Source organism: Camelina sativa, chromosome 3 (assembly GCF_030686135.1).
Source record: "Camelina sativa cultivar CO46 ecotype springtype chromosome 3, ASM3068613v1".
Taxonomy (NCBI): Eukaryota; Viridiplantae; Streptophyta; class Magnoliopsida; order Brassicales; family Brassicaceae; genus Camelina; species Camelina sativa.
Genome location: NC_141882.1, coordinates 12,972,884 through 12,985,978, shown reverse-complemented (window position 1 = coordinate 12,985,978; position 13,095 = coordinate 12,972,884). Strand labels below are relative to the sequence as shown.

Sequence of the window (13,095 nt, the reverse complement as noted above, 5' to 3'; positions counted from 1 at the left end):
ATCTTTTCACTAATTTTGAGTTTAGTGATGAAGATACAGGTAATGACTTTCAAGTCGTTCAGTGGTGGAAGTGTCCTCAATCTCTCTTTCCAATTCTAGCCATGATCGCAAGAGATGTTTTTTCTTCACCAGTTTCTACAACATCTGTCGAACGTGCTTTTAGCATGGGAGGTCAAATTTTAGATGAAACTCGTTCAAGAATGACTCCAGATTCTCTTGAAGCTCAAACGTGTCTTGATGATTGGACTAGAGCCGTATATAGACAACAAGAATACATGCGAGACAACGAAGAAGAGTTAGAAGACATTGATAGTGATGTATCTTCAATCCGATCAGAAGATAGTGACTAATATTTTTTATTTTTACATGATTGTAATCAGCATAATAAATATGCTTGCATGTATGTTTTTACGTATTCGTTTTTTTTACGTACTCATGTTCTTTACAGAAATACAATAATAAATAGTTATCTCATTCCAAATTTCCAACTGTGACTTAAATAGTTTAATGTGTCCATCCACTGCACTAGGACCACTACCCTTAAAATAACCGCTTTTTTCTGTTAATCAACTCATTCTTAGTTTATATATTTAGTATATTTTTTATAATCACATTAAAAAATTTAACCGTATCATAATAATTAGAAACCTTAACCGTATATAACCGTAACCGTTTAACCGCAACCGTATTTAACCGTAACCATTTTAACCGTATATAAAATTACTAACCGTAACTATATACAAAATTTCTAACCGTAACCGATGGTTAAGCAACCTTAACCGTAATAACCATAACCGTGGTCATCTTATTATAGACCATTAATGAATAGTTTATTTGACTTAAAGGTTGTAACAATTATAATTTTTTTTCTGTGAGTTCAATATGACAACGCATGTCCATTATAAATGTCGACGACGATCGAACTTCAAACTTTAAAGTTGGAAAGCAAAAACTGATGTGAGAAATTTAACGGTTAGTGCCGCCCACTAGCTTTTTGGATACCCTTAATTATTAAATAACATAGCCGTCTAATTCCTTGACTTCAGTGACCAAAAGCAAGCTTCGTCATTACTCATTAATTCTCAAGTCTCAACCTGTCTACAAAAGAAAAGAAAAGAGAGTACTACTTGTTGTTACTCAAATATGTGAAAGACCAAAAACTTGTTTCTGCGGTTATACTTAACATTTTTTTACATAATAAGTAAAACAAAAGGTACATCAAACAAGGTGCAAAAGATATGTACTGAAAAAATAGGAAAATTTTATTCACAAATTGGTGTATTCACCAACCGAGTGGAATTTAATGTTCATATCTACAATGCAACACAGATTTTGTATTCAATGTATATTTAAGTGGAGCTTTGTTTTCGTTTGATGTAGTTGGTCATCTTCCTCAATACTTTGTTAAATCCTAATGCAGTGTTAACCTGTAGACTATGGCATTAAGAATCAAACTGCATAGAAGTCATAACAATTTCGTTTCCACATTTGGAATTTCACTATAACTAGCCAAACTTCATTATTGTTTCTTTAACATATCAACTTATTAGGACCACCTTACCCGATAAAGAAAGTTACAAATTTTGTGTTAATCTTGTGATGCATATTATTACCACATTTATAATACCAACTAAAAGTTTAAAACTGATAAATTATCTGGATAAATATATATTCGTATCTATACAAAAATTGACTTACGAAAGACGTACAAAAAGGGAAATGTAAGAGGATAGGTTGGGTCATATATCTACCACGTGTAACACCCTGAAGATCTGAGGACCACGCCTATCTCTAATCTGATATGTGCTTGAGCTTAATTTTATTTTGCTTTTCCCTGCTAGCATCAGCCTAAATTAGTATATGATTTGGATACCTATTTGTGGCCTTATCTCAATACGGCAGTGACGGCCAAAAGCAGTCACTGCTATAGCCGGACCTCTCTAGCTCATATTTGCGTCAGAAACACGGCACAAGCCACCGGCTAAAGAAAAAGGAGAGTTTTCAAACTTTTTGCCATCAATTTTTGCCCTAGTCGAGACAAAGGTTTTGCAGAAAACACCAAACTTCTTCTTTTATTTTCTATATTTGGAGGGTCCCTTGCCCACATGATATATTCCCGAAAATGAAACGGGAAATGAAAGCTTTAAAAGAGCACATATCTTGTAATCTAGCCCCATCGACCTCTTATACAATTTCACGCGTTTGCTTCGATAATTAGACCGTAAGCATGACGAAGAAAAACATATGATAATGAACGTAAGTATAGAGACGACCAGTTCAGAGCAAAACAATTCTGCTGAAACATGAGACTATGGGAGGAATATGTTGGGACATAAAGAAGAGAGACATATATGTCGTGGGAACTCATCCAATCTGATATTAATTTTAGGATGGCCAAAATGAGCGAATAGCTGACGTAGCATTTGAAGATATAACAAGTTCAAGAAACCTGGATTAGATTTTAGGCACATGAGGGAATCATTTCTGTTAAGGTTCCGGTTTCGGTTTATCAGCAGATACAAAGTTCACCTCTAGGAAGACTCGTTTTGTGGAACAAAGTTAGTTCTTCGACTAATTTGTTTATGCTTATAATATGTTACTTTTGAATTAAAGACTCAAGGGTTTCTACTGTAAAAAGTATTTTTTTGAGGTTTGGAGAATTTAGTTCTTGTCAATAATTATTTAATTGTTTCCGATTCCTTATCTTTATTCATATACAAAATAGTTACACATTAACTTACAATTTTCAGATATTATATATATATATATATATGTGTGTGTGTGTTAATGAGATAGGGCAACACATATCGTTGTTTAACTCATAAAAAGGCCATGTTCCAACCGATCGAAAAGACAAATGTAAACAACTTGCACCAATAATATTGTCTTCTTATCGCTATTTCATATATCAAAAAACATATCGCTATTTAGCTTTGTACTTTGAGAGAAATTAAGAAGAAGGAAGACGCTAGCTGAATATTGAAAATTCTTTGATGTATGTCCAAAACATGCATTTAATTCATAAAGTTCTTTAGTGCTGTCTTTTTTTTTTGGTCCTTCAGCATTGACGTCCATCCAATTTATTCAAGTAATAAGGTACTATTTTCATCTTTATAGTGTTTATCGAATTGTTTTGGGGAGTAGATTTACGAAAATTGCGTTCCAAAAGTTAATAAAACTACACATTTGAGTATATTATTTTGATAAGATAGAACATTACTTCATTCAAAAAGATAGAACAATATCTACACTAATGTGGATGAGTACTAGCGATAGCCAATACGATTTAGACTTAGGACAAATACAAGCTAACAAAAAATATTTTAAAAATCTATAAACTTGGGACAACAAATACAATTTTACTATAGAATAAAATCTGTAATTTGGACAAAACAGATTATTAATTAATTTTCTTTCTATGCTTAAATAGAGTTTTATAGAGTTTACTGTTTACATGTATATATGTTGGCACTTTTATTTTTCACTAAGATAAATAAGGAATAAAAGAAAATGAGGGCAATCTCGTCTAGGCAACTCCTATATAAACAGAGAAACCCATCTTCCAAATCAACAACATTTACAACAACCCAAAGCAAAACAAAAAGCTTCACTAGTAGTCCTTGCTCCTAAACACTTTAGTTCAGCCTTAAGAAACACAAAACCCTTTTTCAAAATGGTTAATACTCAAAACACCCTTTTCGTCTTCCGACCAGACCAACAGGCTCTCGCACCTCAACCTCTGACTCCATTCTCTGCTGTGACTGCGAACCGTGCCTCAGCCATACGTAGGTGCCTCATGATCTCTGCCAAAACTCTCGAAATGATCCTCGACGATGAGATAGCACCAGAAGAAGATGATCCAAGCATCATTACCCCTTCGTTGGATTCTCTTTTGGTGTGTCCGGTGACCTCTTGTTTCTAAGACATCAAGAAATAAGTCTCTTCTCTGTTTTGCCGAAGCTACAACCTACAAGTGCCCTTGATCATCCTTCACCACAATTATTGTGTCTCTCTTGTAATAGTTAAGTTAGTGATGTCATTTAAGTTCAAGTCTTTTTTTTCTTGTAATTTATGACTTGGTGCTTTTTTTCAGAAGTCAGTTTAAGTTTTCTTTTTTCTTTTTATAGTTTCCACCAGATAAGAATTAATCTTGTGAAACTGTTGTTTGAAAATATGTTCTTATTGGTTTCGCAACCTAAGAACTTGTTTTTTTTTTTAAATTGAATAAGAATTTACTTCTGTGATATTCATATTCTTGTTAAAAAGATTTGTTTATTAGTCTTACCGATTTGTCGGTTTAAATCACCAAATTAAAGGATAAAGTCATACAGATATATATATCAAATTTTCCTAAAGAAGTCTTGATTTTTGTTACTTATGTACAAAATGAAAATTTGGTACTATAAAATTAATAAAAGGAAATCCCTACCCAAAAAATAGAAAATAATAATAAAAAGGAAATTTCAATTTTGAGGATATTGTCCCCTAATTTGGATTACAATGTAAAGGTACATCCGGTTAAACACAAGATAAATTACTCAACAAACCGTCAAAATTACCGGTTCAATTCGAGTTAACCGATGAACCAAACCTGATTCGCTTAAACCTTGTCTCTCTAACATCAAAAAGCTCGAAGCCACCTCTGTGTCCGCTTCAGTTCTTAAACCCTAATTTCACAACAACCCCTAATCTCTTCATCCGCTGCTTCAATGGCGTCTTTTGAGCGTTTCGAAGACATGTATGACTCAAGATTGAAACCCAAGATTCTCAGAAACCTTCTCTCCGAATATGTTCCAAACGAGAAGCAGCCTCTGACCAACTTTTTAGTACTCTCCAAGGTTGTATCCACTATATCCACCCACAAGCTCTTATCTGAGCCGCCTCTAGCTTCAATTGACCAGAGTCATCATGTTAAATCGAAATCAGCCGTTGATGATTGGGTTAATAGACTATTGGCTTTGGTTTCTTCAGATATGGTATGAATCTGTCTTCAATGACCTTACTTTGGAATCAATTAACTCTATGTGGTGAAAGCTCACAACTTTGGTGTTAATTTGTGTGAGTTTTGTTGTTTTGGTTGTTGTTGTAGCCAGATAAATGCTGGGTAGGTACTTGTTTGATGGGAGTGACCTGTCAAGAATGCAGCTCAGATCGTTTCATTAGCTCCTACTCTGTTTGGTTTAACAGTTTATTATCACATCTTAAGGTATGTTTGGCTTTGCTCCTATAATGAGGTTTGTTTCATCTTCTACTGTTTATTCCTGAAAGCTAAATGTTTTGTTTTGTTTTCAAACAGAATCCAGCAAGTTCTAGAATCGTCCAAGTGGCTTCATGTACCTCAATCTCTGATCTCCTTACAAGGTCTGTATATATATGAATCTGTTTTTTGCTATTTGTTACTATAAAATTCTCTGTTTCGTCTTCGATAATGGATTCAAATCCTGCCGTTATTTGCACTGAAAAGCTATGTATATCAGATTGATTTAGTTTAGACTTTAGGCAACTATGAACGGTGTTCTCCACACTCCGCAGAGTCTGTAATTTTAGCTGATCTATATCTTTCTTCTTTTACTTTATTGTTAAATGTTATATATGTGTTTAGCCCTCAAGAAAATGCTTAGGCTTTTTATATAAAGAGACTTCTCATATTGCATTGCATTGTACATGGTTATTCACTTTTTATATTTGTTTCTTTATTTCTACCGTCTCTTCTCAAGCTTTTTGTAACAAGGAACTTTTGAAAATCGAATATTTTTTTTTGTTTTAACTGATACAGGCTGTCTAGATTTTCGAATACAAAGAAAGATGCAGTTTCACACGCTGTGAAAGTAATCCTACCTATCATTAAACTATTGGAAGAAGATTCTTCAGAAGCACTATGGGTAAGTGCCATATAAGAAGGCTTAGGCCTGGAATTATAAAAAGTAAAATTCCAGCTTCCATCCTATAATCTTGGTTTTGTGCCAAGACTGTTCAACCACTTAAAAAGTAAAATTAGATGTTTAACATGTAGAGTTAATAGTTATACATCGGTTCCTCTGTTTGAATCCTTTGTAGCAGAATCATAACCTACTATAACAAGTGCTATAAGAATTTAGGGAACAATTATTCTTCTCCTGTCATTGCTAGAATCTTCAATTTGATTTTTTGATTGGTGTTGGATGTGCAGGAAGGCATTGTCCATCTGCTAAGTACAGTTGTAATCTTGTTTCCTGCTGCCTTCCACAGTAATTATGACAAGGTCAGCTCTCTTGGCTTAAATGTATTTTCTGTTCGTCTAATTTCCCGAATTTGTTATTATCAGTATTTTGATAGCTACATGACAACAGTGCATAGTCTAATTAATACACACACATATGACTTTGTTAGACATTTATTTCCATCTCAATGGTACTACACTATCACAATCACCATACATATTTCAAGTAATTATGTTACCAATATGTGTTTATTTGAAATGCTAATTCTTTTTAGGTTGAAGCCGCTATTGCCTCCAAAATATTTTGTGCGAAAACCAGTTCTAATATGTTAAAGGTATTCATCTTTTTACAAATCCTCTACTTCATATTGTCCATCAAGGCATCAACTAAGCAAGAAACTATTAACGTGTACTTCTTTCCTTCTATCTCAACCTTCAGAAATTCGCCCACTTGCTAGCATTGCTCCCCAAAGTTAAAGGAACCGAGGACAGCTGGTCCTTGATGATGCAAAAGTTATTGATATCTATAAACGTACATTTAAATAATTTTTTCCAAGGTCTAGAAGAAGGTAATTTGTTCATTTCTTTGTTCATTTTGTTTATGTGCGGCTATAGTTTTCCTGATAAAACATGGTGACATGTGTTGCAGAAACAAAAGGAACAAAAGCAATCCAAAAATTGACTCCTCCTGGAAAAGACTCTCCTTTGCCCTTGGGAGGTCAAAATGGGGGTTTGGATGATGCAACGTGGAACTCTGAACAATTGATTGTATCCAGAGTTTCTGCACTTATGCTCTGCAGTTCTACGATGTTAACTAGCTCGTACAAATCCAAGGTAGTGTGATATCGTCTTTTAGGTTGGACTATTTGTGATTCCTCTTGATTTTAGACGTGGAGAGAGTTAGCTTTTTCGTACTTGGTCATAAATAGATAGGGTCGCAAATTGGGTATCTAGATTCAGCATCATTGTTAAAGCCTTAAGTTAAGCATGTCCCTTCTTATGCCAAGTCCAAAGTTTGGATTGCCCCTCAGGAGACTCCTCCAGTCTCTCTTGATATGTGCTACTACGTAACCAAACTTGCCATTAACTTCTGAAAGATCCTGATATTCTTTATTTTCATCTTCAGGTTAATATTCCAGTTGGCTCATTATTATCTCTTGTTGAGCGAGTGCTAGCGGTGAATGGCTCTCTACCTCGAGCCATGTCACCCTTCATGACAGGGATCCAGCAAGAATTGGTTTGTGCAGAACTTCCAACTTTGCATTCGTCTGCTCTGGAACTCTTGCGTGCTACTATAAAGAGTATCCGCAGGTAATTGGTCTCCTTTCATTCTCGCTAGTAGCAGAAACTATAGTTTTCATTTAACCTGGATTGTTACCTTCATTAGCGAAAACTATATATATATATTTACATGTCAGAAACATTAAAGATTATATTTCAAGTAAAACCTGACCTTGGTTTCATTGACACACAATTAAGGAGTTGTTTCTTTGGTAGTTTATGTTTTGGCTGATAATAGTTTGCACTTTCTCGTTTTTACGAATAATGGATTGTTACAACATCTTCCTGTGCCGTAGGAACTTAATAACTATCCTCTTATGTGTTCATTTTGCAGCCAAATTTTACCATATGCTGCATCTGTGGTGAGACTTGTTAGTAGTTACTTCAGGAAATGTTCATGGCCAGAATTGAGGATAAAGCTCTACTCAATCACTACGACCTTGCTCAAATCCATGGGTACAGGTAATTTTACAAGATCTTGCCTTTGCTTGTAGTTTCATTTCTCAGGTTGATGTGATGAAAATCAAGATCACTTCTGCTAACATATAGTTCTCTGACCAGGAATGGCAATGCAACTAGCACATGAAGTTGTCACTAATGCCTCTGCGGATCTAGACCCAAGAAGTGTAGAAGGATTTGATGCGGTATCTAGCAAAAACATGTCGCTTACTAACGGAGCTGTTCTTCAGGCATGCAGTAAAAAAAGGAAGCATTCAACTAATTCAGGAGTCGAGGCAGAGAATTCTGCTTTTGAAGTGGGAGTTCCTCACAATCACTCCAGTAGCCCAATTACATTGAAGATTGCATCTCTTGAGGCACTGGAAACTCTTCTGACCATTGTAAGCTCTTTTAACTTATTGCTATTATAATTCCGCTTTCTATCGACACTGTTGGAAGTTAATCTCTGGATTCTTACTCACAGTCACCATTTTTCTTCTTTGTAATTCTGTCATTATTTCAATTTGATAGGTTGTCACATATTTTTCTTTGTTTTTTGTTTCAGGGTGGTGCATTGGGATCAGATAGCTGGAGAGAACGTGTTGATAATTTTCTAATGACGACAGCAACAAGTGCTTGTGAAGGGAGATGGGCCAATACTGAAACTTACCATTGTTTACCCAATAAGTCGACTACAGATCTAGATGAGTTTCAGCTTGCAGCACTTCGTGCCTTTTTGGCATCTCTCGTTTCTCCATCACGAGTACGCCCTGCATTTTTAGCTGAAGGGCTTGAGCTTTTCCGAACAGGTAACTAAGATTGTTGGCATGAATTAACTTATTTTTAAAAACCAGAAACCGGAAATATTTGATGCATATATCGGCCTTTGAACAGGTAAACTGCAGGCTGGAATGAAAGTTGCCGGATTCTGTGCTCAAGCTCTCATGTCCCTTGAAGTTGTCATACATCCGAGGGCACTTCCACTTGACGGTCTCCCATCACTTAGCAACTTGTTTCCAGAAAGCAATTCCCTTGCCAGCCAAAACCACAACACACCTAATCCGAATAAGTTGAATGGTATTGCTCATGATGGTGATGATCTATGCAACAGATGGCTGGCAAATGCGGACGTTCCTTCTAACAACGCAATTCAGAGAACCTTAGAGACGACTTTACCTTTCCAAGAGACTAAAAGATTGAAAGTTGGGAATGATTTAGCTACTGTCACATCGACTTTACCTTTCCAAGAGACTAAAAGAATGAAAGTTGGGAATGATTTAGCTACTGTCACATCTCTGGGTGTCCAAGATCCTACTGATGTGGTTGCATCAGAGAATGTTCAACAAGCTGATGTGCCTGTGACGGTTCCTGAGGGATCTCTTGGACAGATTTCAGACAAAGATGCTATGGCTCCCCAAGACGGTTATGGAGAAGTAGTGAGTGGGACTCAGGAGGGAGATGATTATGTGGTTAAGGATAGTCTGATGGAGGAAGCATCAATTGGTAAGAGAGAATCATTAGATGAATCTGATGATGATTTTATTCCTAGTCTTAAGGACGATGACTTTCTCTCTGATTCTGATGCTGAATCTTAGTGCAAGACAAACAAATCCATCTGTTTTTTACAGAATCTCTTTTGTTTCTCAAATTAAAGTTTTGATCATGATTATACATACCCTCTTTTTCAAGATGTTGAATTGAAAAAGGCCCCTATTATGATGTTTCAAATTTTCAAATTTCAAAGAGTTTATTTCTAAGGTTTGTGTAAATGAATGTTTCACTAGTTTCCATGAGAGGAGCAGCCAAAAGAGTGGTCATGTTCCAAAAGCAACCACAGAACCAAAGTGTCGATTAAGAGATTAAGATCAATCGAGGTAATACTTCACCCAAATCTTACCACTGAAGGGAAAACTTGTGGGCCACTTAAGCTAAGACACTCTTCTGTATAATATTGTGCTCAAGTCAATCAAGAAACAGTCTTTAGAAGTAGCTCTTAAACTCTATACAGCACAGTATCTTCAAAACCTAATGTCTAGATAACCATCATAACAATTTTATTCAGCTTGAATTCCTGTAATCAGGAAATCCTACTCAGACAGCCAAGGATTCACTAAGAATTACATATGATGGAAGCTACGAAATAGTTAAAGGAAACAGGAAGCAGAGAATGGTCATAGACTCCTCCATACTGAATGGTCATTCTTCATTAAATATCAAAACGAATCAGAGATGGCAAAAGCCATAACAAAGTCAAAACAACAGTCTACAGAAACTCGGTAAACAGAATATTGAAAAAGCAGCAGACAGCGTAAGCACAGAACTTCCTCGAAGCTTTCTCCATCTTCCTGCGTTATGATTCAATCCAATATACAAAGTTACACACTACATTATCTTATATAAAGAGTTGAAAAACATATTCATGAAACTTACATATCTTGTTGAAGGCAACAATGTCACAGCTCTGGACGTACTCATTGATTGGTTCAACAGTGAGTTGCTCTTCGATCATGGTGTCAATAGAGACGAGGTCATCAACAATGGTGCACATAATCTGCAACTTCTTGATACCATAACCAACTGGGACAAGCTTTGATGCTCCCCAAAACAATCCTTCCATCTGAATAGATCTAACAGCTTCCTCTAGCTTCTTCATGTCAGTCTCATCATCCCACGGCTTGATATCAATCAAAACTGATGACTTTCCAGCTGATGAAGAGAATAAGAACAAATGAGAAACCAAAGACATCTTAATATAATAAACTACAAGTGTAGAATAAGAACCCAAACTTACATTCCTTCTTCTTTGTAGATGCCTTCACAGAAGCTGCTCTCTCTTCAGCAGCTTTCTTTTCCTCTTCTGTCTCCTCTCCGAAAAGGTCAACATCATCATCATCTTCCTCAGCCGCAGCATCCTACAAAAATACACATTTATATGAATCTACCCAATGCACAACTATAACAGAACATTATGAGTAACCATAGAAACAATCAAGAGCACCTTAGAATCAGCTGCAGGGGGAGTAGCAACAGCCTCTTCTGTGATAGGGGCAGATCCCTCAACAACGACACCGCTTCCTTCAGCGGAGAAACCACTGTAAATAACAGAGTTTAATGAAACACCATTAGATAAATCCAAACAGCGAAAACTATAATCCACACGTAAACAGGAACCAATAGAAGGCAATTAAGCTTACGAGATCCTCAAGAGGGCATCAATGTGGTTGTACCAACGAGAAGCATTCACATGCTGGGAAGTTGGGGGCTTTGCAAGAGCTGCGAAAACAGTGATATCATCCTTTGAAGCCTGGTACCTATAAACAATACAGAACGAAAAATAAATGTTACTTCAATTGTTTGAAAAAGGTACAGACATAGGATCTACTCTATAAGAGACGTCCAAAACCAAGCCTGAGATAACACCAACTAAAGTAAAAACAGACAGGGCTTTGATAAAACTTCTTTACACTTTTGGTTCTCAATGAACTTACCCAGTGATGTAACTGCGAGTGAGAAGATGCTCATCGAGCTTCTTCAATCCAGCATCAGAGTTAAGGTTAGGGAAGGACGCCATTGTTTCTGAAGCTTGAACCTTTTCACTGATATAAAGCAGATCAAGACAAGAACAGATCAACTACTAAAAAACCACAAAGATTCAGCAAAAACGAAAATTTCTATTGCTACCAAACATTGATTCTCTAACACATTACATTAAAATAAAGAAAAAGAGACCATACAAGGCTCATTGATCTAAAGATTCCTAATCACAGGGGATCAACAATATTTGTTCAGATAAGTGTCTAAAAATTGAATTTTTAATCGAATACTATTACAACTATGGATACTTTCAGATTGAAACAAACTTAATAGGAGGCGTATGAACAATTAATCTAAAAGAGGGAAATCGAAGAAGAACAAACCTGAGCTAAAAGGTGCAGACTTTGAAGATGAAGAGCGAAGGAGGCAGAGGAGGAAGACACAGAGCTCAAAGGAAACTTATTTAACCCTCTCTAGGTTTTTCTCTAGTGGGCCTGTATTTGGGCCTAATTAATTCCTCTTTTAGGCCTTTTCTATTTTCTCCTTTTGGGGTTTACACATAAACTAATGAACCGGTTAAGATCAATTTGATAGACTTAAGAGAGCATCTAGATGAAAATGAAAATTTTATAAGCTAATGATGATGTTTAAGTGTAAATTGATTGACCCAAAAAGTTCCAAATTTTTCAGTTAGGAATGAATTAGCAATTTAGCATTGCTCAAAAGTCAAAACTACTAAAAAAGCGATAAGGAAAAAAACAAACTTTAGTTTTATTAATAAGGTAACTTAGAATGATTTATGGAAAGATTAGATGTGTAATGTATCTTACAAAAGTAATCAATTTTCCTCACTGATTAGTTGTCACTTTTTATCTTTTAAGTTGTCATTTGCTAACAAAAGACTGAGCTCAACTGATTTTGAAAATGATAGCTCACCCAACAAACAGATTACATCCAATATTTTGATATTAGTTATACTTATATCAGCGCAAAAAGAAAAAAGAGAACAACGGTGTGTAGCTAATCCCAAGTTATTAACTTAATACTATTTTCTTAAGTTTGAGTTGAGAGACTAGTTGTTGGATCTAACAAGCTCACAACGCCAAAAATATATCTAGTATATAAAGTTTTCATATATAGAAATTAACAAACGCCAGTTTTAGATTTTATTATTAATTATTTATCTTTGTTAAAAATGTGATTAGTTATTTACTAAATTACTAGAATCAGGCCTACATTAAAGCACAATTTTTTTTTTTAATTGTTATGTGATTCAATTTGATCATGTAGAAGTAGTAAGAACGTCAAACAAAGTTGTAAATATTGTATTCGTAAAAATTACACAATCATAATGTATGTGTTGACATACCAACCCGCAAATATTAGAATATTTGACATAAGTTGATTTAACTAAGATTGTATAATATAATTAAATCATTAGGAAAAATGTGACTTAATCACAGTGTATAAATTAATGATTATGTATTTACATCCTTTATTTTTTGTTATAATAATTAAAAATCAAAATATAATCTCAAACACTAAACAAAACAAACTAAATATAACAAACAAATGGTCATGAACTGTATTGCGCGGGTTAAAAAATAATATAAATATTTAGCCGCAAAACAACCAAAAAATTT

The 13,095-nt window shown here is 35.1% G+C and overlaps 3 protein-coding genes across 4 annotated transcripts; 2 read left to right on the top strand and 1 right to left on the bottom strand.

The window, feature by feature from the left end:
* Positions 1-3,561: 3,561 nt before the first annotated feature.
* On the top strand, positions 3,562-4,244 carry LOC109131140 (uncharacterized). The gene has a single exon (XM_019241766.2). The coding sequence runs from the start codon at positions 3,674-3,676 to the stop codon at positions 3,920-3,922; it is 249 nt and encodes an 82-aa protein (XP_019097311.1). The 5' UTR covers positions 3,562-3,673; the 3' UTR covers positions 3,923-4,244.
* Positions 4,245-4,617: 373 nt separating this feature from the next.
* On the top strand, positions 4,618-9,687 carry LOC104777052 (uncharacterized). Of its 2 annotated transcripts, none has more exons than XM_010501249.2 (13): positions 4,618-4,976; positions 5,094-5,206; positions 5,297-5,361; positions 5,777-5,882; positions 6,170-6,241; positions 6,475-6,534; positions 6,639-6,768; positions 6,849-7,033; positions 7,326-7,510; positions 7,815-7,942; positions 8,042-8,319; positions 8,484-8,727; positions 8,813-9,687. In XM_010501249.2, the coding sequence occupies exons 2-13, from the start codon at positions 5,120-5,122 to the stop codon at positions 9,511-9,513; spliced, it is 2,241 nt and encodes a 746-aa protein (XP_010499551.1). In that variant the 5' UTR covers positions 4,618-4,976; positions 5,094-5,119; the 3' UTR covers positions 9,514-9,687. The 2 variants fall into 2 exon arrangements, with proteins under 2 accessions (XP_010499551.1, XP_010499550.1); XM_010501248.3 differs by having other exon boundaries at positions 4,623-4,976; positions 5,090-5,206.
* A 417-nt stretch (positions 9,688-10,104) lies between these two features.
* On the bottom strand, positions 10,105-12,246 carry LOC104777051 (elongation factor 1-delta 1). The gene is made up of 7 exons (XM_010501247.3): positions 11,836-12,246; positions 11,407-11,514; positions 11,113-11,229; positions 10,917-11,010; positions 10,710-10,830; positions 10,349-10,624; positions 10,105-10,263 (listed from the first exon to the last, which is right to left on the bottom strand). Coding segments are annotated over exons 2-7 (693 nt in total). The 5' UTR covers positions 11,490-11,514; positions 11,836-12,246; the 3' UTR covers positions 10,105-10,261.
* Between the last annotated feature and the right edge of the window lie 849 nt (positions 12,247-13,095).

Coding starts and splice junctions, on each gene's coding strand:
- LOC104777051 (XM_010501247.3), bottom strand. CDS start 11,489: ATGGCGTCCTTCCCTAACCTTAACTCTGATGCTGGATTGAAGAAGCTC. Junction 11,230..11,406: donor ACTCGCAGTTACATCACTGG/GTAAGTTCATTG, acceptor TATTGTTTATAG/GTACCAGGCTTCAAAGGATG. Junction 10,625..10,709: donor ATCTACAAAGAAGAAGGAAT/GTAAGTTTGGGT, acceptor TCTCTTCATCAG/CTGGAAAGTCATCAGTTTTG.
- LOC109131140 (XM_019241766.2), top strand. CDS start 3,674: ATGGTTAATACTCAAAACACCCTTTTCGTCTTCCGACCAGACCAACAG.
- LOC104777052 (XM_010501248.3), top strand. CDS start 4,710: ATGGCGTCTTTTGAGCGTTTCGAAGACATGTATGACTCAAGATTGAAA. Junction 4,977..5,089: donor CTTTGGTTTCTTCAGATATG/GTATGAATCTGT, acceptor TTGTTGTTGTAG/CCAGATAAATGCTGGGTAGG. Junction 5,207..5,296: donor GTTTATTATCACATCTTAAG/GTATGTTTGGCT, acceptor GTTTTCAAACAG/AATCCAGCAAGTTCTAGAAT.